Raw genomic sequence first — 26,802 nt, 5'->3', positions numbered from 1 at the left:
CCGCTGGTTGACAGTTCCTGGTATCTCTAGCGATGGTCTCTCCGATTGTGCCGAGGATACTGCTGCTACCTCTTGCTTCTAACTCCACGACCACGTGCTGCTGCGGCAGTTGGTCATATTTATAATAACTGCCTTCTGGTACTTGAATTAACATATATTTATGTGTGTATATAGCATCCACTGCTTTAGTAAAGTTCGCGAAACGAATACACTCTTTAGGCATCCACTGCCTTAGGAAAGTTCGCGAAAAGAATACACTCTTTAGGCATCCACTGCCTTAGGAAAGTTCGCGAAAATAATACACTCTTTAGGCATCCACTGCCTTAGGAAAGTTCGCGAAAAGAATACACTCTTTAGGCATCCACTGCCTTAGGAAAGTTCGTGAAAATAATACACTCTTTAGGCATCCACTGCCTTTAGGAAAGTTCGCGAAAATAATACACTCTTTAGGCATCCACTGCCTTAGGAAAGTTCGCGAAAATAATACACTCTTTAGGCATCCACTGCCTTTAGGAAAGTTCGCGAAAATAATACACTCTTTAGGCATCCACTGCCTTAGGAAAGTTCGCGAAAATAATAAACTCTTTAGGCATCCACTGCCTTAGGAAAATTCGCGAAACGAATACACTTTTTAGGCATCCACTGCCTTTTGATAAAATTCACGAAAGAAATGCACTTTTTAGGCATCCACTGCCTTTGAGAATTCACAAATTCACACTTCTCGCATTCACTGCTGAGAAGATTTCACGAACATCACCTCTGGCATCCACTGCCGAGAAGAGTTCGCAAATTAACACATTTTGTACTTAAATAAAAGGAAAAACTTGCTCCTCTCTGGAGCCACCATGAAAAATTTCTCTATTGAAAGAAAAATTTTAACGCTTTCGCGTGAGTTCTGTTACAATACTAAAAAATTTATTCAAAAGTTTCACAATATATACATGGTTCCTTAAACTAAGATTGACGAGGAACATCTCCTCTCTCTCTCTTGAAAACCGATAACATATCGGTTTCGTTTAGATCATCTACCTTCCTTGTCCCTTCTTCTAGCGTATGGTAACGTGCAGTCTGAGACGGCTGCACTACCCTAAGAAAATACCTTAAGTTTATAGCACCTCGTCGGTGCGCCTATCTTATTCTTGGATTTCCCCTTTCCATCCTTCGCTCTAAATAACATCCTTTTATTTTATTACACCCTGCTGGTGTATCTGGCTGAGCGCAGCTAGGGATGGAAAAGGGTAATAAAAATGCATCCTAAATGATGCATGCATTAAATTGTTTACCGGACGCTATTTAAATATTCGTCCATTCTGAATTTATGACCGGCAATAATTTCGAACTACAAGCGTTTTCTAGCCTAACAAAACACTTGAGCTCTTACATCTTTTAATTGCCTTACATTGGTCCTTTCTAAACGTTTCTATACCTCGCTTGGAGGTCTTTTCTAAATATAATCTCAAATATTGCTTATCTTATGGATCTGTAACTCGATCCGCGATAAGCCTCAGCTGTCCGTAACAATTTCCACCACTCGAAGGATGTTTCCCCTTTGCCGGCATCATTATTACGTGCATGTGTTGCGCCGACATGGAAGAAAATGAAAAACTGCTGTTTCTTTATGTGTTCAATAACACCACCAGGGTGTTTCTATGTAGTCATAAACGGGAGATTTTTGTTTTCCGATTCCACCGGTTGCTGAGGACAAGGTCCTTGAGGACGTCCGCTGTGCTAAACTTGTCTTGCACCTTAACGCGCCCAGCATTGCGCTCAATGTGGCGAAGGATGCCCGGGGCAACCGACCGGCCGGCAAACCGGCATTGAACTGTTTTAAACACATACATACAACCATTATATCGTACGGTGGCTGCCGGATGTGCTCTCATTCACTCTCCGTTCGTCTCAGTATGATTGTTTGGAAAAAAGGACAGGACACATTTAGTCGTCTGCTCGAGTCTCGCGTCGTCTGATGACCTACGTAATTGCACCCACGCTTCACTGCACACGTGGTTAAATCGAAATGTTTGCCACATTTCACAATTACAAATGGCTGAACTATCATCGATCATGTGCTTTAATACGCTCAAAAGTTTGAAAATTTGTACATCGCTCAACAATTCAAATATCTAGCAACTTTAACTTGGACAAATGGAATAATATAACGAACGAACAGGATATAAACTTGAGATAACATCGCGTCTTCGAGACAGAACCCAAAAACTACAATATCAAGTGTTTAACATAAGCAGGAACACAGTTCTGTAGGCCATGTGCAGCACAAATCAGACATCGGACGAATGTCCCAAAAAGCATCACCATCAGACAGAATGTAACAAAAAAAAAGATAAAAATCATATGGTTATGCGTTCATGGGTGCAAATGGCCTTGCTTACGGCTTGCGTTACGCTTCGTCTGACTTCCGTCGGGTGCTGCTACAGCTGCAACACATCTCCTCTGTCCTCTGTCCAAAGTCTCTTTCTCACAATCTCGGAGAGTGCGCCGCCAGTCGACTCTGCTTCGGGGGCATTGGGAATTTCTTTATTTTATATTCACTTTTACTCCATTTCGTGATTCGTAAAACCGTCAAACCTCACACTACTATACTGCGTGGGGTTTTCTTATTTCTATTTACGGAACCTGTCGAGGGAGGTACATAAATAACAGTTTCTCCAGTTGTAGTTATTGAATCATTGAAAACCATTGGTATTCATTTGGCTGTAACGCATGGATTATTAATAACGACTTGGTTAAAGGTATAGAGACGGGGATGAGCGGGAAACCATGAGCAATCAATAGATGATTAACGATACTAATTGTTCCATGTGTACTTTTTCGAATGAGGAAATCATTTCATTTTCAACTAACTCAAATGGGGTACGTCTTTTGCGATGTAAAGTTATCCGTTCTTTAATAGAGCGGAAATAAACAACTGTGTATATACAGTAAAATGTTGTTTACTCAATAATCAAAAAGTTGTGTATTTTTGTAATTGTATATTCCTGTCATAATTTTTTTTGCTAGATTGTTAGCAACATTCTGTAAGAAACATCCAATCTGTATTTTAAAGCAATAATCGAACAAAACATCGTATGCCGAATCTTTTGTTTCATTGATCACATTAACGAAATCAACAAGATTCAAAAATATATTTGATATTTCATTAGATGCAATATATCAATGCACACATGAAAACTATTTTTTGTGACAAGCATCGATATTAATCATCTGTACGAAAAAGGATTGATATCTTGATTTCTTTTTTTTTATATGAATAGAAATTTAAAGAAGCGCTGAAAGAGTTTCTTTGAAAAACTGACGGAAAATTCGGAAAAAAATAATCCCCATTCGTTCTTCAATAACATCGTTGTTAGTCCAATTCGAATTCGCGTTTGTGGAATTAAGTTTCGTGTTCCGTTGGTGTGAAGCGAAAATGGTCGGTATTAAGTCAGAGGGGACCATGTCGCAAAACTAAAAATTTCGAGTCCTTGATTGCATTTGGTTAAGCATTTCGTAAGCTACATACCACATTTATCAGATTTGAAAAAAAACACGCGTACAGCAGGAATAACGTATCGAAATTGTTTTGAATGATCAACGAAAACCCCTTATAGCACTAAACTTCAAGTTCGTTTTTCTCAAAATCAACAACTTTTCCATGTTTTCTTTGAAAAAATTACAACTAATCCTAATTTGTTCAAAGCCAAGATAACGATATAATGCTTTCGACAAAGTTGCAGATTTTATTAAAATATGAACTTTTATCGAAGTCGTGAACTTTCTATCTTTTATACAGTAGAACCTCGATTGTTCGTGGGATAGTCCGGCTAGCTCACCGTGAAGAATTTTTCAAAGAGAACATGAAAAGTTTTTGTTAGGAAAACTCTTTCCCTGCAGCAGTGTCCCTCTTTCGATGTAGTGGTGACTTGGCCAATGTATGGGCTATTCATTTAATTTTTATTCAGAATTTAAAGAAAAAAATTTTTTGAGAAAAATGAATTGAAAAAATGAAAATTTTCAAAATATTTTGTTTTCAATGAAATTTGTTTAAAAAAAACTTTTTTAATATTTTTTAATGAGAACTTTAATAATTTTCTACATTTTATTCTTTAACTAACACTTTGAGGTATTACAGTTTTTGAGTTAATTTCTTTTTCGGAAAAAAGTTGAAAAAAACTCAAACTTTAAAAAAAAACTCTATCTCAACAACTATAATAAATACACACACAATTTTGGAATATGGAAAATTACTTGTAAAAATACAAATAATACACTGAAAAAAAAATATTTTAAATATTAGAATAATTTTTTATCAAAAATATATTTTCGTTAAAAAATCTAAAAAATATACAGCCCTTCCATGTGAAACCGATATAGTGGTTCTCAGATATTCGTCAGAAGTGGTTATTTTGTTCTTTATCGCAAAACATTAGACCCGTACTTTTTTTTATTTTAATAGGCTGTCAATTTCCATTTTAGGGTGGTCCGATAAATCAATTTTATCCAATTTTTCCCAAAAATTCCTTTTTTCAAAAACTCATAACATTTGAACCACTGAACCGATTTAAAGGGTGTGTCACATCAAATTGCATCACGGAAAAAACGCTGTAGAAATTCGCCCAGTAGACCGATCCTTTTGAAAATTTTAGACAGTAAAATAAAAACTATTAAACAACTTTTGGCATTTTCTTTTTATTCATACTTCGAGCCCAAGCCCGTATGCTCGTACCTTCCTCTTTACCCCGTCCATAAGGTTCTGTACAACGTCAGGTTGTAGTTTTTTTTGGAACATAAATCCATTTTCTCTTGAAGTCCGCCTCCGATTTGACAACTTTTGGGTTCTTCCGGAAGGCCTGCTTCATAATCGCCCAATATTTCTCTATTGGGCGAAGCTCCGGCGCGTTGGGCGGGTTCATTTCCTTTGGCACGAAGGTGACCCCGTTGGCTTCGTACCACTCCAACACGTCCTTTGAATAGTGTCACGAAGCGAGATCCGGCCAGAAGATGGTCGGGCCCTCGTGCTGCTTCAATAGTGATAGTAAGCGCTTCTGTAGGCACTCCTTAAGGTAAACCTGCCCGTTTACCGTGCCGGTCATCACGAAGGGGGCGCTCCGCTTTCCGCAAGAGCAGATCGCTTGCCACACCATGTACTTTTTGGCAAACTTGGATAGTTTCTGCTTGCGAATCTCCTCCGGAACGCTGAATTTGACCTCTGCGGAGAAGAAAAACAGGTCCGGCAGCTGACGAAAGTCCGCTTTGACGTAGGTTTCGTCGTCCATTACCAGGCAATGCGGCTTCGTCAGCATTTAGGTGTACAGCTTCCGGGCTCGCGTCTTCCCCACCATGTTTTGCCTTTCGTCGCGGTTAGGAGCCTTCTGAACCTTGTATGTACGCAGGCCCTCCTGCTGCTTGGTCCGCTGGACGAATGAACTTGACAAATTCAGCTTATTGGCGACATCCTGGACCGAACTTCTCGGATCACGTCTAAACTGCTTAACTACGCGCTTGTGATCTTTTTCACTGACGGAGCATCCATTTTTGCCGTTCTTCACCTTCCGGTCGATGGTTAGGTTCTCAAAGTATCGTTTTAGTACTCTGCTGACCGTGCATTGGACGATTCCCAGCATCTTACCGATGTCCCGATGTGACAACTCCGGATTCTCGAAATGAGTGCACAGGATTAATTCACGACGCTCTTTTTCGTTCGACGACATTTTTCCAAATTTACGAAAAATTGACAGTGAAGCATGGCCAACGTGATCTATACACTCTTATCTGATTATCTGATTATAAGCTGAAGATATAATTCCTAAAAATTAAATTTCTACAGCGTTTTTTCTGTGATGCAATTTGATGTGACACACCCTTTAGATGATTGACATGATTCGATGAACGTTTCTATGGTAGTTCGACACTACCACGCCCTCCCCCCTATTTTAGTAGTTTTTGATGTTGAATTGAAACACCAGAATTCACATAATTTGGAGATCAGAACACTTTGTCTTACTCTCTTGAGCAATGCATGCCAATAATAATACATCCAATCTGATGAGATTTTGGAAAGCATTTGAAGATATCTACGTCGGTGTTGAAGCTGTAGATTTTGTGTACCTGAAATATATTGTAATGAAGGTATTTACGTTACGCAATGTAAAGAAGATAAACTTCCATTACACCTCAATGAAGCATTTTATTTTTACTCGGTGTATATGCTAGCTAAGCCAGCTGGCATGGATATCATCAACATCGTCTAATCAATAATAACTAAAAAGCTTCAAAATTGGGCTTACAAATTTGATACAGATTTCAACACAGATTTCTTGAGAAAAAACTAAGATAAAAAGATTTTTTAATACCAAAAAGACAGATTTTATTGTTGCAACCCTGCCACCGATACTTATGAATCACATATGCAGCGTTGGACAAATAATATTTAAGTTCTTTTGTGAAAAAGGTGTAGGGGAGGTGGGGGAAAAGTGGTCACCCTAAGGAACATGCACATTTCCTGTGTCCACATACCACTATAATTTCCGTTTATCGAAGAATATTGTAGCTCAACTTATTGTTGTTCAAGATAGCTAGCGGTTTTTATTATGAAAATTCAAAATATTCAGTACATTGTTAGAAAAAAAGTTGAACTATCGAACTTTTTTTTTTAGCGAGGAGGTTAAGGTGTCACCCGTGGGGGGCAGAAAAATTAAATGAGCTAGGCCTACTCACCTAGAGTCGTAATTGGAATTTTCTCATACGCACAAAAACGTAGTACTAAACACATAACGTTTCCCATATTGAGGCTTGGTTTTGGTTGGGGTGGCATATTTTTCCTGGGTCAAAACCACAAAAAGGACTCCTATAAGAGCAGATGGTAATATGGTATATCACTTATTAAAAACAGAACATTGTCAGTAGTAATCCTCCACCTTCACTCCACTCCATTTTGTCCCCAAACAACAAAGTAATTTATATGCGAAATAATCGCTGAAATCGAACAAAATATCTGCTCACCTCTCCTAGAATATGTGAACAGTCGTCCAAACTGTTGATTTGTCGAAAATATTAGGTCAAATAAACTGAATTTCACTAGAAATTCCTTAAATTCTAAACGCACAAAACTACGGTCAAATAGCTACCGAGAGAGAGTTTGTGTTTAATTCATATTTTCACATGCGACAGCTCCACTGAAGTACAGGGTGTGTCAAAAGTCATGAAATTCTTCAAACATAAGGTGATTATCAATACGGTGTCAATAGTTAACAGTTATACTACCAAACAAGCCGGTGACCACTTTACCCCACGTGACCACTTCGCCCGCTCTATCCCTACTTCTGGTGCAATTCGTCTGTAAAATGATACTTTCGTTTAGAATTTTAAAAAAATAATTTGAAATATCGAGACAAAACACAAAAACATCACCGTGGCCAGTAAAAAAAAACTCTAAAAGAAAATAGTTGAAAGATTTCGTGGAAGACTCAACTGCTACTCTTTATATGCTCACCAAACTTCAATAAAAAAGGTTTTACTCAAAAACATAATACACTAAAAATAATTCTGATTCTGCAACAAAAGTGAATTTCTCATGAAAATCAGGACAAAGGCTAGATTGTGAAAAATAAATCAGGACGCCCCAAATAGTTTTAGATTGTGACCTATAACGATAGCTGAATTTATCGCTAGAAAAATTGCCAAAATTGGGGATAGTGATTGAGTAAAAATCCATCCATATTTTGTGCTAGCTTTTTGGATATGATTAGAAGTGTGCACAGAAACTTAAAACAAATGGGAGATACTTTCTATTCAGTGAAATTCTTTTAGCACAGATTATTGGCTTTCACCTTAAACGCAATCTCTTGGTCGGTACGCTCCTCCGGCTGTTGACTTCCAAATATAGGTAATTGCCCAACCGTTTGCTCGTCAATTCACATTCCTCTTTTCATCGCTTTTCGCTCTAAACTGTGCCGTACAGATATGTGGTTATAAATAGAAGAACGCGTGATTTATCACCGGTTCACACTTCCTCATCCTGCACTGGGCTGGGGGTCACACAAATGTGGGATCAACGAACAATTACGATCAAGTATTTCTTTTCAGATGTTACCTCTTGCTGCGATTTTTTGTTTGAACGGGACGACGATATCTTCATTGCTGCTTGGAATGTTTGCATATACGCATCATGACTGCAACACAAGAATTTCACTGAATAAAAAGTATCACTCATTCGTTTTAAATTTCTGTGCACAATTTTAATCATATCCAAACAGCTAGCACAAAATGTGGATGGATTTTTACTCAATTACTATCCCCAATTTTGGCAATTTTTCTAGCGATAAATTCAGCTATCGTTATAGGTCAGAATCTAAAACTATTTGGGGCGTCCTAATTTATTTTTCACAATCTAGCCTCTGTCCTGATTTTCATGAGAAATTCACTTTTGTTGCAGAATCAGAATTATTTTTAGTGTACAATAGAGCCCCGATTATCCGCGGAATAGTCTGGCTAAGTCACCGCGGATCACGAAAATCGCGGATAACGCAATAAATGAATAAATAATATAATAATAATGAATAATGAAGGTCCCGCCTCATTCCCCTACATAGGTTTGAGTTGGTCGATTATTTAGTTGATAATTAATTAATACATAACCAGTTTTACAAATAAAAACGAACTGATTTAATCATGAACTATACACTACGCATATTATGAACTATACACGTTTGCATATACGCATCATATAACACTATTAACTATGAATATCTTTGGTCTATTACGAATCTATCGGTAGATAAACATTCTGATAAATGAGGTTTGAATGCGATGGTTTTGTTAAGTCACACATTCGACAAAATTCTGAACATTGTAATACGTTCAGATACGTTTGATGAAAGGTGGGTTATAATGATTGGAAAATTAAATCAAATGTGGAATGGAAACTAATCTTGATTTTAACCCGAGTAGAAACCTCTATTCAAAGCAAATTTATGCGATCATAATGGTTCTTCATTGTATTCCAAATTAAAACGAGTTCTACGTTGATATACACGTTATTAATCCAAACACACGAATCGAAGTTATAAACCTCACTTCCGTTAGCCGGCGTCATCAGGGCAATTATTAATTCGTGAGACGTGACTGCGTTACCCTCGAGCGTCTCGCCGAGTAAGCATGATAAATAGCTTGAACCATCTTCCCGTGGATAGGGATATTCAATTCAATCAGCCTCGAAGCTACCTTGAATGTTTGCCTGTTGATAATTTACAACAAATATTGATATACTATGGATTATCTGATAAACTTATGCTTTCTATAACGGAAAATAGAGAGAATGAATCTTATAGATAACATGAATTTGATTGCACTTATAGTAATTCGTGTGGGCCATACAACTGTTTTCTCAAGAATGGTTTTTTTTAAACGTTAATCTCTACCAGATGTAAATACACGTATACGCTTTGTAGACATTTGACTTGCTCTGGAAACGAGCAGACCTTTCATGATTTGTGAAAACATTGGCAGATTTTTCAAAATTTTGTGAAAATCTAATGAAATCATCTATCGAAAACGTGGTATTTTGCTTAGTTATTGATGTTGAGCTATCTGTTGGCACGATCACAGCACCGGCAACCTGGCCCACAGAGCCTTCACTGTAACCGACTTATCGAAGGTTGATTCGCTCCATCAACTGTAGGTTCGCTATCGTTGATGGAACGAACCAATGCCCTAGCAATAGAACAAGACCTCTATTGTTTTCATAGAGATAATATGCAAATTTGAAATTGTGCCTTAATTTACCTTGTATCTATATTTGTACGAAGGTTATGACTATGTGAATTCAATTACCTAATTACTTTTTTGTGCTGTATTATAATGATTTTGGGCCTTTGGCTGGTTCATCACTTGGGCCAACAGATTTATTCCGTTGGAAGAATGTTGGGAATGAGAATTGGACTCTTGACCTTTAGCGTAAGAGGTACAAATGTTATTTATATCATATTCTTGAAGAACAGAGAGTTTGATCTTAGGGTTAGAAAACCAGTGAAATAATTCCCACAATTATTACCGGTAAGTTTCTTCGGTTTTACAAGAGATGGCGTAACTTTATTATTATTCCAGTGAATAAAATTTACAGGCATTCGTTGGAAAGCTACTGTCATTGCGCGCGCTTTTCAGTATATGTCCAAAAGTTGAGGCGTAAACAACATAGTTTTTTGTCACTTCGAATGTGTCGAATTTCGTACCAACGAGAGTGTTTTTGCGGGGAGTGTTACTTCATTACTTCAATATGAGGAAAAAAGCTGCGGAAAGTCATCGCATTTTGGTGTAAATTTAGGATGACCATGCTCCAACTGAGAGAACGTGTCAGACGTGGTTTGCACGGTTTAAAAGTGATAATTTTGACTTGAAGGACGAACAAATGTTCCGGACCGCCAAAAAAGTTTGAAGATGAAGAATCGGAGGCTTTACTCGATCAAGATCCGTCACAAACGCAACAAGAACTTGCAGATACACTTGGAGTAGCTTAGCAAACCATATCCGATCGTTTAAAAAGCAATGGGAATGATCCGAAAGATAGGACATAGGGTGCCGTATGAATTGAAGCCACGAGACGTCGAACGCCGTCTTTTCACGTGCGAACAACTGCTCCAACGGCATAAAGGAAAGGCATTTTTTTACATCGAATCGTTACTGGCGATGAAAAGTGGGTCCATTACGACAATCCTAAACGTCGGGCAACGTATGGATACCCCGGTCATGCATCAACATCGACGGCCGCGCGGAATATTCACGGCCAGAAGGTTATGCTGTCTGTTTGATGGGATCAGCTGGGTGTGGTGTACTATGAGCTACTAAAACCGAATGAAGCCATTACGGGGGACCTCTACCGATGACAGTTGATGCGTTTGAGCCGTGCACTGAAGGAAAAACGGCCACAATACGAGCAAAATTCGCTAAGAACCGGAATGCGGCAAAGTTCGAGAAAAATTCCCGAGGGCAGCTGTTGCTATACGTAATAGGCAAAGTAGGTATCCAGCGAGGCGAAATTCGATTAATTGGACCGAAAGGCTGGACCACTTGGAAAAATCTTCGAATTCAGCAACGAGAGACTTGTTCTTGATGTCGGAATCGAAACGCGTTTTGAGAATGCTGTGGCATACCGGAGAGGACAATGTACTTTTTTTACGATCTTCAGGGAGATCGCGGCGCTGATCGAGACAGGCACGAGACCGACGGAACGTCAAGTGCTGGAATACATAATGAGCCTTTTTGATTCGTTTGGTCTGCTATGTCTCAATTCCTCAGTTGCTGTATCACCTGCATACATCGCTTCATCTGTCGCAGAAGATCGCCGGAAGAAATACACTCCGATAATGGTCTAAACTTCACCGGAGGGATCGAATTCTGAAAGAGCGGAAAATTGAGCAGATCGAGCAGGACGCAGCTACGACGTTTACCAACAGGACAATGTGGTCCTTCATCCTGCCTTCCTGTCCCCACATGGGACCTTCGTCGAAGACGTTAACATTCTATCTTTTATAGTTTCTGAAATATAGGGCATTATTGTATGGAGATCCCTGAAAAAATAATGTTTTACTCGGTACTTTTTTGTTTGTAAATTCTCGCGTTTGACATGTTCTTGACATGTTTCAGAATAGGAAAAAGTTAGCAGAGCATATAAATCGTGATAATTAAAAATTAACATTATAAACATTTTTTTTATACTCCCGTGGCCAACTAGTTAGCGTCCCACATTATCTTGTCGGGGGTTCGGGTCAGAGTTACCATATCTACAGAATATTCTGTATTCATACAGATTTTTCAGACTTTTTGAAACCAAGAATCTGTAGATACAAATTACAGATTTTTTTGTTTTTCATACAGATTTACAGATTTTTCAAAATAATGCATATAGCATTCGAATCAGTATTAATGAGAGTAATTTTATCATTCGAATGTAGCGTGTAGTACTGCTTTCTCATGTTCAATCTAAAGCGAAAAGATGGTAAAGTCTGCGTCATCGGCTAGCATTGCAATAAATAAATAACACTGTTTATCTTTTTCCTACTAACTCACATTGAATACAAATTTTTACGTGGATAGCATCAACATCGTCAAATTCAAAATAACTATGCCAATCAAAGATACTAAATCTAAGATTATACTTCAAGATTGAACTTTAACCCTTTGCGTTCGTATTAAATTTCGCAATTATTTTTACATGAAAGAGCAGTGACGTATAACTTTGTGAGAACATGAAACCCAAATTCTGATAAGTATTTACTAAACAATGTTTTCATGTTTATGTTTAAGAAATATTTGCTGTATCGCAAAATAATTAGTTCGGCGTTTCTCGCGTTTTATCTCTCTGTTTGAACATACAGAACAATGCTCTTTACATCTACATAGTGCCACAATACATGGAGTTTTCCATGAATCCTTTCTTCAATCATGAATGACAACTTTTGTTTATACGTAGTACCGTTATCTAAACGGCCGCAAAGGGTTAATACAGATTTCGATACAGACTTTCTTAGAAAAAACGCATATAAAAAGATTTTTTTAGACCAGATTTTATTACGGCAACCCTGGTTCGGGTTCGATTCCCGTTCAGCCCGGGAGATTTCTCGTCAAGGAAATTTCTTCTAACTTGCACTGTGGTCACGCGTATTCTAGAGCTTGTCACTCCAGAATACATTCAAGGCGTGTTATTTGGCATAGAAATCTCAACTTAGTATTACCAATGAAAATGACGCAAGTAGTACCCACGTTGAGAAGACAAAAGTTCCACTGGGAACGTTAGTGCCATCCAAGAAAAAGTAGAAATAATTTTTCAAAGAAAAACATGAAAAAGTTGTTGTTTGAAAACCTTTTTCCTTGTGCCCATCTTGGTTGACTTGGTGGAAATTATATGGGCTATTCATCTCTATATATATAAAAATGTTCTGTTCGTTTGTATACGCGTCAAAATCTCGAAAAGTACGGAATCGATTGAGCTCAAAGTTGGACGCAATATACAATCCACTTCAAGGAGTGTTGTGTTATTATTATAAAAAAAAATTTGACCCTCTACAATTGACTTTTAATATAAAGGACTAGGACTTCTACCAAAACTCGTCACAACCACTTACAAATACCACGTTTCTCCGTTACATCGAATAAATGTTTGATACAGAAAATATGATAGAATGAAGACAGCTCTAAATCGGATAATTCCTTCTTCGAGTTTTGCTCTTATCAACACATTCGGTGATCCATTTTTATTTATATAGATAAAAGAAGGTACAAGAATGCGTTTTATCATATTAAAACTCATTTCCACTTTCAAACAAAACTAAATTTGGTTGGCGCAAACATCAAATTGACTAACAACGCTAGAACATATGGGAATTGAATGTTCCGAATTTTCCCATTTCCCTTCAGAGTTTTCCGAAAATTTTGAACTGTTATGTTTGGTTGAAATATGTGTATTATTTTTACGGGACTTCCTCTCCATTCCAGAGGAGGGAGTGGTGCCATACCGTCATAGAAACATTTCTCGTACCGAAAAACCCTCACATCCCAAATTTGGCACCATTTGCTTGATTAGTTCTCGAGTTATGCAGAAGTTTGTGTTTCATTTGTATGGCAGCCCCCTTGCCCTTAGAGAGAGAGGTAGGTTTGTCAAACCACCCTAGAGACATTTATTGCTCTATAAAACCTTCATATGCAAATTTTAGTTCAATTTGCATGATTAGTTCTCAAGTTAAGCAACAACACCATCACCACACCCAACCCGGCCCCTTACCCCTCTAAAACCACATGTTAAATTTGGTTCCGTTTGCTTGATTGATTCTCGAATAATGCAGCGACTCCTTAGGGAGGGGGAGTAGTGTCAAACCACAATAAAAACATTTATTGCCCCCCAAAACCCTCCCTTTACCAAATTTGTTCCCGTTTGCTTGATTAGTTCATTAGTTATGCAGATTTTTTTTTTCAATTATTTGGTAGCACCCCACCCCACAGAGGAGGGAAGGGCTATCTAATCACAATAGAAACATTTATTGCACTCTAAAACCTCTACATGTCGGTTCATTTACTTGATTAGTTTTCAAGTTATGCAGAAATTTGTGTTTCATTTGTATGGCAGAGAGGGGGAGGAGTGTCAAACCACCATAGAATCGTTTATCGATCCCTAAAACCTCTATATGTCAAATTTGGTTCCGTTTGCTTGATTAGTTCTTGAGTTATGCAGAAACTTCTGCTTTATTTGAATGGCAGAGATTTTTCGGACCACCCTATAATGGTAATGGCCATCCTAATGTAAAAATAGAAAAATACGAGTCTAATGTTTTACGGTAAAAAACAAAATTCCACTTTTTACGGAAATCTGAGAACCAGTTTATCGGTTTGGCATGGAATGGCTGTAGATTGAACATCGTGGTACCAACTCGAACAATTTATTGAATGATTGTATGCAACATTCTTTGTGTGGACACCGACTGGACAACATCGTTGCTGGACGAGCTGGACGGCGAAGGATCGAGTGCCTTTCTCAAGGCAAGAGGGCGGAGGTGGTAGCGCTGGAGTAGAGTAATAGAGTAGAGTAGAGTTTTCAAAGGGCCTTTCTCAAGGCTAGAGACGAATGAACTGTAAAAGTTTAAAGTCTCTATAATTCAAGACCTTCCTTCCTTCCTTGTATGCAATCTAGTATGGAATGAGCATTTGTTTCATTCTAACAAGACAGATTGTTCTCTACAAAGAATATTTTCGATGGTACAGATTTTTTTCAAGAAAAAGTACAGATGAAAATGATTGTTACCCCTTCTGGTACAGATGAAAATGTGGTAACACTGGTGGTGAGATTGACGATTCCATTCGTTCTCACGGGAAGGGGATTGTTGGCACGATTGACAGCACCGGTCACCCGGCCCACAGCGCCTTCACTGTAACCGACTTATCGAAGCGAACCAATGCATTAACAATATGCCAAGACCTCGATTGATCATCTGCCCGCAATCAAATGTTGTTCTTTTGATAGAGATAATATGCAAATTTGAAATTGTGCCTTAATTTACCTTTTATCTATATTTGTAAGAAGCTTAAGACTATGTGAATTCAATTACCTAATGACTTATATCCTTTTCTTAAAGTATAGCTAAAATCGTTTCTACATAAATCTAAAAAAGAGAATTAAACTAGGAGCAAAGAGTTTGAACTTCGGGTAGGTTGAAAAACCAGTGAAATGATTCCCACAATAACCCGAAGAACCTGAAATAACCTGAATTAAAAACTTAATCATGCAGAACAGGATCCATTCCGAATTATTGCTTGGTTTCCCAAAACAAGAAACTGTGATTAGCACGTTAAACCCCAAACTTTTCTTGTTGCGCTTTCCATCAACAGCGTTTGCACCATATCAGTGTCGATCCCAGCCATTGTATAAATAGAAAATAGTCTGAGATTCGACAATGTAGTCACTTTAGTAAAATATCCGAAAACAAACTGTACATATTATTATTTTCTTATTTTGTATCTGTTAGTCCTAGTCAGTCAGCGCTTTCCTACCAAAAAGCTCAACGACGGCCCCTAGGGACCGACATGGGGCTCAACGTGTTAATTGTTACATACACTGTGGGTGACAGTGTTTCGTAAGTTTTGTAATTCCTAAAGACGAAAACAGTTTAATTAGATGCAAACCATTGATTGGCGATCTGTTGGACGATTTTACAAATGAAAACGAAAAATTAAAACAGATAACACATGTTCATTTCTATCACATTTTCTTAATAACCAATCCGCCTAACGTTCCCTTATTTATGCGTATCGTTCCAGTGACCGACTCCCAAAATTACCCCAATCTCCAACAGCATCATAATCATTCATCGCAGCACACGACGCCGCCAACGCAGAAGAAGAAGGGTTTCTTCAAAAGTTTTTGGAAAAAATCACGCCACTATTCTCTGGAGAAGCAGTAATAAAATGATAAACATTTGCTCGCGTAGTGAAGCGTAGGAGACGAGAGAAATGCGCAGAGCAAAAAAAATCCATTTACATATTGTATTCGCAGGAGAGTGCACTTTAACCAAACTTGTAACGGCAGCAATCTTTATCTATTGGCCTAACGGAAGAAGGAAATAGAATAAGATATTACTTTTAAGGGGAACCAACACAAGATTATCATCATGCTAAGAATCACCGACATAACGTAAACACTAAATCGCTTCTATATAATTCGGAAAGCAATCTTTCAACACCCGAAAATCCATCGTGCAAGAGGTGACAGAACAGAAGATCGGAATAATACCTCGTCAAATGAATTTCCTGTTTTCTCCTAACTTAACCGTGCAGGTAAATTTTAAATTTCGCTTTGCGTAGCGACTATTTAGAAAAAAAAGGCGATAGCTCACATCAGACATTGAACATTCCCCCCACCAAAAAGTGAGCCACACCCCCTCTCAGTGACATTCCGACAGTTATAATGATCATCGTATTTAAATAACATTATTTAGTAACTAATATTGATAAGGGGGATCGGAAAGAGGAGTAATCGTTTAAACAAAAACATTCAATTCAATTAGATCATTCATTCAGTAATCGTTTTAGGAGTGTAAGCGACGTGAAGCCAAGTAGAAGAGGTGAAAATTGTAGAGTAGACTAATTGCAGACATTAGGCTTGCTGAAGGCAGAAAGTTGTTAGAAATGAGTGACATTGTGTTGTAGATTGAGTACTCTGTAAGTAGTAAGTTGTGTACAGATGTTAATTATCTTTCTTTTTTTTCTCACAGAAGTATATACGATATTATTTTATTATTATTTTTTGCTGTTTATATGTTAAGTTTGGAATTGTTTTATTGCATTTTTTTTTGTGTTGTGTGTTCAATCAAACTGTGTTTTGTTTCGTTTATGACTGCATTGACTGCAATGACTGGAACTAATCTTATTTTAACCAAATCTCAAAAACAAATAAAGCGCATCTTCAAGTTTTCCTATATTTATAAACCATCTTAGCCCGAATAAAGTAATTTTAATCGACTACATGCAGTAATAAATTTATTATACGCTGAAAGAAAGCTTGACACAATAATGCATAACTAATTCCTGTACAAGCGAACACAAGATCGTTCCCGACTTTCTTCGATTTTATTTTTGTTTACAGAAACTTTTTGAACTCAATTGCTCTCCATCAGATTTATTCTTTGTATTTGTATTTTGATTTGAACATTTAACTATTTTTGGAAATGCTAGGTTAATGCAAAATCGTAACTCGTATACTCGCGCACGGTATCACAGACAGAAAATACTTTTTCTTCAACTTCATTCAGTTTTAAAAGTGATCTAATTCACCCTCCTCAGCGTCCTCTTATTTCCAGCATCGTACGTAGCCGTCGTAAAGACCTCTATTTAGCGCCTAGTGCAACTCCTGAAAGAGTTAGCACCAATAGCGCACCAAAACGTTCCTCCCACGATAGGACACTTAAGGCCGTTTTACATAATTCAGCAAGTAGCGTTAGCGGCACGTACCGACACCGGCAGACAAATACATGATGTATTCATATCATCAGGCATAGCATCTTCTCTGTACAGACCAACAGCGCAGACGGAGCGGAGAAATGCTACTGGTGATTGAACCGATGTCGTACCGAAGAGCGACGAACGCACCCATACCACGAACTTCGACGTTTCATTTGTATGTATGGTGCTACTCACCCGTGTAGTTTGTGCCCGGCACCGGCAAAATATTCTTTTCGAGAATTCCTTCATGCATTTGTCTGAAACGTGCTGTGTATGTCCGGAGCCGTTCCGCTATATATACGCATACACATTTGAAACACACGCAATAATATTTAGCTTGCATGAAACGTGCCGTGCCGGTTACGCTACGTACCTGATAATATAATATTACCTTTAGAAAGAGAATTTCAGGCCAATAATCCGGAGATTCTAATAACTCAATGGAACATAAGAGGTGTTCGACATAATGTGGGAGACTTACTGCTACTCATTCGAAGGGTTCTCCGGCAACAATCCTACTTCAAGAAACACTTGTTCCGAGTGTCATTTTCCCTTGGGAGAGCATCGTAGAATATAGTTGGATCTATCAAGAAGGACATCTTACCCCTGGTAGAGATGGTATTACCATTGGCATCCGCAAGGATATCACATTTAAAGAACACTCGATAAAAGCCCGCCGATCTTAGGTGTTGAAATCATGTATCCCATACATGTCAACGCCTTTAACTTGTAAATACCCCCTAGATTTCACTATCCCAGGGCCGTGGCATAAGAGTTCAAGGAAATTCTTTAAAATTTCCTTTTTTTTTCTTTTAGTAGAGGACTTCAGTGCGCACGATCCTTTCAGGGGATAAAGCAAATTAAACGGTAGAGGTTTTATGATGATTGAACCAGCCAATTATTTGGCCTCACCTTCTTTAATGATGGTGCTCACACCAGAGTTGATCATATGTCAAGTCAATATGTCAAACTACTGCGATATACTTGACTATGGTCTAATGGTCAACTACTATTGATACATTCAACAGTAACCATTTACCTATTTATATTACCCTTGATAGATATAAACCATCACTCAGACACCATGAGGGGTGGAATTTCGATGGAGCTAACTGGGTGGATGATCGGGACGACATAGATCGATCAGTACGTGATTCCACATATCTCGATTTTAACCAAACAACTGAGCTTATGTTCAATGTTGTTGCAAAGCACATTCCCCGCACAAGTGGATTACCTGGAAAAAAGAGGGTCTCTTGATGGAACGATTAAGTTAGAGAGGTAAAACGTCTTAAACGTTACCCCATGACAAAATACCTCCCAATCGCGACAAAATGCTTGTTTTGGTATTTCTATGATATATGGATATGCGGTACCATCCCTATAGTGTTGAATACTGCGATTGTCATACCTATTCCTAAGTTTAAAGAGGAAACATCTAGTGTCAGTGGCTATAGACCCATAACGCTACTCAGCTGCATGGGGAAAGTTATGGAAAAGATGGTCAACAGAAGACTAATCGAGGTGCTAGAAAAAAAGAAGCTTTTGAACGAACGGCAGATTGGATTCCACTCAGGTAGGGGAGTCGAAAGCTATCTAGTAGAACTTGAAGCATGCCTCGGTAACGTCCACACAAGTAAAACGGATAAATATGTCAAGATACTGGAATCAGCTTAGAACAGCAGAGTCCACTATCAAATTTTCTCTACCAAGTTTGCAAATTTGCTGTCCACATCACGGATACGTTTTATATTAGTCCCATTAAGAGCTTGCTAGCCGAAACAGGCGAACCGTCGTTCGCGATGGTGTGTACAGAGGATGGTCCAGGCACTGGTAAGGTGCCCAGCCAACCTATCGCTTGATACTTCTTTTGGGGTAAGGATCAAGCAAAACTATCAAAGCTTAACTGTTGATATACCGCCTCGTCTACTGCGCTTGAGTTGTTGTTCCTAGTATAACTTGTAGTATAAAATAACACTTAGCGGGGAGTAAGGAACTAGGAAGCCGACCGGGTTGCTAACGAAACGCATAAAGGCTTCATTACCAGTATGAGTATACCATCTGGTAAGGACCTCATTAGAAAAGAGAACCATTCCATTCTCCTCTCTTGGGAGGCTGAGTAAAATTGGTCAAGGGAAGAACCGAGCCAACATGCGTGAACAAAGAATACTCGCAGGAAAAGAAAAGCAACCCCCAACTGTTGCGTATCCGCCCGGCAGTGGGGCATATTCTAACGGAATGCATGCGAACTATGGACCTGCAAAAGCGATGCGGCTTGATCAGTAGTCTAGATGTCGTATTACAAATCGACACACGGAAAGAAAGAGATACTCTAAATTGCCTTCGAGATGCTAATCTGATTCAGTACAAGTAATACTGTAATTAACTTGTAAGATTGAGTCTAAAAGAGGCACTTGTCCACCTGAAATGATTACCTACAAGTATGCGCAACACATAATGGGTTCGGGAAGATGGATGTAGAAAAATGAATGACTATCATACATATATAAGTCTCTATAATTCTACACAACAACAATAAGTTTAAAGTCTCTATAATCAAATACGGACGGACGGTACACAACAACAACAACCGATACTTACACAATGAGAATTGTTGGCTACTCCCTAACGTCATTCAGTGTATTCTTCGTGCAATTTCGCTGGTTCAGGTTAACCACGAAGAACAACCACGAAGTGTACAGTCTACCCAAGTACAAGCTCAAGCCACAAATAGAAGCCGATATCTGGTGACTATGGCAGGTAGGAAAGCACGTTTCATGTAAGTATTTCTATGTAAACTTAACGACTCCAACAACACCACTTATACACTGCGTTTCATAACTATAAAACCACTCATTTTTTCTGAGTTTCCAGAGATATCGGTCGGTTGAATTGAGATATATAGTGTAGGATATAATAACTATATACATTGATGAGACAGGCCATTTAAACATTATTGTGATGTTCATGCGCGAAACATTCAAAAACTAAAATTCTAGTGTTTCAAAACTCTAGAACCAGATGCAAAAACTATCACTTCTTTACAAAATTAACGTTAATTTTAACATGAATTACAATAACTTTCTAATTCTTAGATCATCTTTAGTTCTCAATCAGTTCAAATAACCCATTCGGGGTGGTTTCGGCCAAGCTGCGCCATGTTGTAGCGTGTAACTCGTTCTACGCAGAAGATACTGCTCGTTTAAGCTCTTTCAAGTATTTTTTGGTAAGAAATATCAATAACTTTGAGTGGATTTGAGATATTGACAAGTTCTGCATCGCAAAATGTTGATCTTGATAAGCTCTAAAAGACTTTCGAAGACAGTTTTCATGTACAATTTGAAATCTAAAAGTAAGAGCAGAAAAACATTTTTTTTCATGGTGACCCTAACGCAACCTAAAAAAAAGGCGCTATATTGGTTATTTCAAGAGATAGAATCGACCAATCACCATAACCCGGGGTTCTATGTAATAATGCTTGAGCTTCTTCAAAAATCTCGCCAATCCATCATGAAGTGATTGAACTATAAGCGTTTGAAGTTGGGCAATTTTCATGATGCGATTGATTTTCGTCTTTTTTTTTGTACCCCTAATATGATCTTGAAAGACGTAATCCTACGTTACAATTGACGCGAATATTATCACAATGGTTATCGTTATATTGAAACAAATTTGAAAGAAGCCAAATCGGAACATACTAAAGAGGGAGAAATTTATTGATGTCTAATCAAGTCGGTTCCGTTTAGAGGCCCCACCTAGATAAACCATTCGCATAAATATTCTCCGGTTGAAACATGTTCGATAGTATACAAAAAAAATGGTGCCTTATTTATTGATGCTAAATGTTTAGCCGAACGAACGTAACATTGCGTATTGCATAGTATGAATGTTATTATTATTATTACTTGTCTTCGAATGGGTCGTACAGACAGTTAAAAATGTATAGTTAAAAATGTGAAATATTATGCAGACAATTTACATACATCAAGTCCCTACCTACAAAAACCGGAAACATCACATCAGAATACTAAAAATATCTACTGTGTAATCAAAGTCCGATCACGTCTTTCGTATGAATAATCGCAGAGATTGCGATGAACAATTTTTACATTTAATTCTTTATCGAACTCTCATCGCTCTGGTCAACTGCCAATCGACGAATGAAGAAACATATGCAAAATAAGTATAAAAAAAGAAAGTGAAATTCGTCATAGTCACAATATCCATTATGGAAGAGTTGTTACCAAATGTAGTCAATTCATCTTTAACCCTTTCGTTACGAGCGTCGTCTATAGACGACATGAAATTCATACTGCTCTTCGATCACACCAGCGCGATGTGCATACTTTACGGCGCACTGCTCCGTACAGGGCTAGCACTTCGGCGGAGCACACTGCCGTAATGAAAGGGTTAAAAACTAATATTGGTTCTGAGCGACCCCAACTACAATCGTGTTTAATTGTCAGGTAATGGTTTTGCTATTTCATTGAATGCACACAACGTTGCTGCGGTATAGACTCCATTCCCATTCAGTTGGGAGATTTTCATGTCAAAGAAAATTCTTTCATCTTACGATCAATATCATAAGACAATGGTATATCACGTTGCGAATAGAGAATCATTTGCATTTATTGAAGAAGATGAGTGGACACTATTTTTTTTTTTTTTTTTTTGAGTCAATGCTAGAAATAACTACGTGATGTTTGATCACATTGCACAATGGTCCAGGAGATGCATTTAAGTGGAAATTAGCATTTAGAGCTTGACAGTTGTTCTCTAGACAAAAACTGTGTTAGACAAAGTTGTTACTCATGATAGAGCGCTCGTTTTTATGTTGTCAAAAATAGGGTGACCAAAATTGTCGATGAAATAAAAAATCTAACTTTCTTATATATATACCTCTATCTAGGTGAACATAGTTCGACAATGTTGTAGCTCCAATTATTTGAGACATCTTTGTAGAACAAAGTTTTTCTTTCTCTCTTGAAACACCGATATAGCGCCTTTTTTCTTAGTTACGTTAGGGTCACCCTGAAAAAAACTGTTTTTTGCTCTAACTTTTATATTTTAAATGTCACATGCAAACTGTCTTCGAAAGACTTTTGGATCTTACTAATACAAACACTTTTCGATCCAGAACTTGTCAATATCTCAACTTTGCTCAAAGTTATTTATATTTCTTCTCAAAAAACACGCTCTTTCCATTTGTTTGTCATTCTTTCTGGGGCAAACATAAAAAATGTTTGTTGACGGAATTTGAAAGAATAGATTTCACTCTATATAATATGTGATGTTATTTTATGTTTGAGTAAATTTAAATTAAAATCACGAGTTTTTGGATGAAAACCCATCAATAACTTTGAGAAGGATTAAGATATTGAAATGTTCTGCATCGCAAAATGTTGGTATTAATAAGCTCTAAAAGTCGTAGGAAGACCATTTTGATGTAGAGTTTTAAATATAAAAGTTAGAGTAAAAAAAACCGTTTTTTCATAGTTACCCTAATGCAACTCAGATAGAAAGCGCTAAAAACAACTTTGTGAGAGATATTTATTGTTTAGACAAAAACTGTCTTAGACAAAGTTGTTACATATGATAGAGCACTCATTTTTATGTTATCAAAAATAGGGTGACCAAAATTGTCGATGAAATGAAAAATCTAACTTTTCTATCTTTATAGATAGAGATAAACAACCAATGTCCAACAATGTTGTAGCCCCAGTTATCTTAAACAACTTTGAAAAACGAAGCTTTTTTTATCTTTGAAAATAATCGATTTAGCGCTTTTTTCTAAGTTGCATTAGGGTGACCATGAAAAAACGTGTTTTTTCTGCTTTAACTTTTATATTTCAAATTCTACATCAAAACTGTCTTCGTACGACTTTTAGAGCTTATCGATACCAACATTTTGCCATGCAGAACTTGTCTATATCTTTTATCCTACTCAAAGTAGTTGATGGTGTTTTACCCAAAAACCCATGATTTCAATTTTAATTTAGTCAAACACGAAAAATAACATAGTTTTGAAAATCACACATCGTGTAGAGTGAAATATGCTCTTTCAAATACCGCCAATAAACATTGTTTACGTTTGCCCCAGAAAGAATGACAAACAATTGAAGTATTTTTTGGGAAGAAATATCAATAACTTTGAGTGAAGTTGAGATTTCGACAAGTTCTGCATCGAAAAATGTTTGTATTAGTAAGCACTAAAAGTCTTGCGAAGACAGTTTGCATGTAGAATTTGAAATATACAAGTTAGAGCGAAAAAATAGTTTTTTTCGTGGTGACCCTAACGTAACTTAGAAAAAAGGCAAATAAACTTTGTTCTACAAAGATGACTCAAAAAACTGGGACTACAACATTGTCGAACTATGTTTACCTGTATCTCTAAAGATAAGAAAGTTATATTTTTTATTTCATCGAAAATTTTGGTCACCCTATTTATGATAACATAAAAATGAGCGCTCTATCATATGTAACAACTTTGTCTAACACAGTTTTTGTCTAGAGAATAACTGTCAAGCTCTAAATGCTAATTTCCACTTGAATGCATCTCCTGGACCATTGTGCATTGTGATGGGTTGTTTCTTGTACCGTCAACAATTTGGATAAATTGAAACCAGATCACGAAAATTTTCAATTATTATATATATACAGAAGTACATGTTTTGGCGTGGGACTACGTCTAACCGGAATATATGAGAGGTAAAATGAAAACTTAAACACGGAACATGCAGGAAAAAAATGAAGATTCCGAATGCCTATAACTCGAACGTTTCTTAATAGATCGGAAAGATGTTTGCATCAATTGATTGGAAATATTTCTACGCATCTATCACAATTAATAAAATGTTATTTTACGTGAGATAAACAATTGAATAATTGTTAAATGTCCGCCGATGTCTCAGCGCCCTAACTGCCACGTTTTGATTGGCCCGATTTACTGCTTCCCCAACACAGACTTCAAAAGATCGTCATTTCGGATACTAGAGACGAATAGAAGACGAACTTTCTAGTTTAAAGCCTCTATAGTATAAGTTTTTTTCTCTATTATAGTGCGTGAGAGGTATGGATGTTACCACTACGCCAGATCGCCTCCACGAGTATAAGTTGAAGTTGTTGATTCATATATGCCGATGGTACTTCTATACCCGCATGTTTTTTTTTTGAACTTCGTATTGTGTTTCCCTAACACGGACTACAAGCGCACAGCGCTTTGGCTCGATCATTCAAGACTTCATTGGAAGATATGGCTTTTTATCGTCTGCTCACTGAATTTCTACGCATACCGCTCGATGAATAAGAAAAATGCTGATAACCATTTGCTGCGATAACGTTGATTGATTCCACGTGCATGTTTGACGTTGGACGTGCATGTCAAAAACAAAACTGAGTGCCTGAAGTTCATCAAATCAAGCAAATTCGCGGTTCGAGAGATGCAATCATTTCAGAGTAATGTAAAATACAATGATCGTTTGACAATTCTTCCGTTCACATATTTTGGTAGTCCGATGCATCATACCAAACGTAAAAGGACGGTCGTCAAATTCACTTGATAAAAACATAATCTATTACAATGCATGAATTGATCTTACATGGCATTTGTTAATCTCTTTACTTACAAAGCAAATATATTGAATTCAATTGAATTCGTTTTTTTTGTCTGTATTATAGTGACTTTCAACACTTTTGGCTGGTTCGTCACTTTTACTTCCATTTTTGGAAGAATGTCGGGAGTGAGAATTGAACTCGTGATAATTAGCGTTAGAGGCATGGATGTTCCCACTACGCCAGATCGCTCCCTAGAATTCGAAAATTGTTTCATTCAATCTATAATTTAATCGATACAAACAAATAATTACTAAGTCAACGGTAATCCCACGTCAACCTTGCGGTTATATCATAGATAAAACCCACCCATTTTTTATTCTGTTCATCTCAAATTTCAGGCGTCAGCGAAGGCACCAACAAAATACCGTTCTAGCTTGTAATTATAACCATCATAAGTAACGAACCTCATGAACTCGGCATTGGCACATTGCACCTTCACAAGTTAATCCGCGTTCAATGCTGGTGATGCATCAGTCATTATTTATTTCAAAATTTGGAAGAGGTGCGCAGTCAATCGAGCGCGCGTTACAGATCGATGATCATTTCTATCAAAGTTTGGATAACGTTGAACTGAGCGGAACTCGGTTCCAGCTGAATGCAGCACAGAATATAATAGAACGGCCTTTTCGATTTGAGCGTTCTCAAATGCGTCGCCGTCATATCATTCCATCACGTCTTTATCTTATTCTGTTTATTGTTCATAAAATAACAAATGAATCAAGAAAAATCCCAATAAAGTCGCATATACAATTATTGTTTATGTAATGTGGATTATAACACGTGCTTAGAAATCGCTGAAGCAGAATGAATCATATGAATGATTTATCATATGAAAACAGCCACGAATGTGCACACCAGCCAACTGGAATGCATCTTTCAGTTCTTTGTGCACTTTGCCTGATAACCAACAGGTATTCTGCTGACACAAAACATGTTTATCTAATGCTAATATATATTCGCTTCACATCATGAACACAAATTCTCTTTGTCCTTATTAAGAGGAAATTTATATTAGAACATCGGATAAATTCTCGGTTGTTCGTGCAACATTTGTTGCAGAACCTAGTATTGAATGCAGTTCTCAGTAGTGGTAGGGAAGTTATTTTATGTTATTGTTATTTTATAAAAAAGCATTCAGTTGAGCATCTGAACCAGGCAGAAATGTCTTTAAGTCAATTAAATCCTTCACTTGAAATATAAGTGATGCTTGGGAATGTATACTGAACACTGAAACTCGTGGACCGACACGTTACCCTTTTCAAAGAATCGATCGGATTTATCGAAATATCACTCGCACTGTTACAGTCAAACAATGATGATCGAAACCAAACAATATAGTGCGCAGATACTATGACAAAAGGACATGTTTCAAATCGTCTCTACTGAAAAGCATGTTATTTTGAGATAGGACTACGCCTAACAGGAAGTTATAGGATGCATAATGAATATCTAAAAATTAAACATTTAACGAAACAATAAAAAATTTCGAACGCTTATGTCTTGACCATTTGTTGATATGTCGCAGTTTGATTGATAATACTATTAAATAATTAATATATATGTCAGCAAACGTCAAACTTTACACAAACGAAAATCCCGCATTCTGAATGATAATGTAATGAGTTCCATTTCAAGTTAGTACTTCTAGAGATTATTACTCATGTTTCATGAGAGAAATGCGACATATAGTAAATTTTTATATTGTTCTAA

General features: G+C 37.4%; 1 protein-coding gene across 10 annotated transcripts in view; it reads left to right on the top strand.

The window, feature by feature from the left end:
- Positions 1 to 16,949, top strand: part of LOC129780626 (uncharacterized) — a 329,353-nt gene extending 312,404 nt beyond the window's left edge. For all 10 annotated transcript variants that reach the window (XM_055789108.1, XM_055789106.1, XM_055789109.1 and 7 more), the window contains one exon: positions 15,799 to 16,949. In XM_055789108.1, the coding sequence (XP_055645083.1) occupies positions 15,799 to 15,941 (143 nt within the window). In that variant the 3' untranslated portion in view covers positions 15,942 to 16,949. The remainder of the gene's footprint in view (positions 1 to 15,798) is intronic.
- Positions 16,950 to 26,802: the final 9,853 nt, after the last annotated feature.

This window comes from Toxorhynchites rutilus, chromosome 3 (assembly GCF_029784135.1).
Source record: "Toxorhynchites rutilus septentrionalis strain SRP chromosome 3, ASM2978413v1, whole genome shotgun sequence".
Classification (NCBI taxonomy): domain Eukaryota; kingdom Metazoa; phylum Arthropoda; class Insecta; order Diptera; family Culicidae; genus Toxorhynchites; species Toxorhynchites rutilus.
The sequence above is the reverse complement of the archived record's forward strand: the minus strand, read 5'-3'. Positions and strand labels throughout refer to the sequence as shown.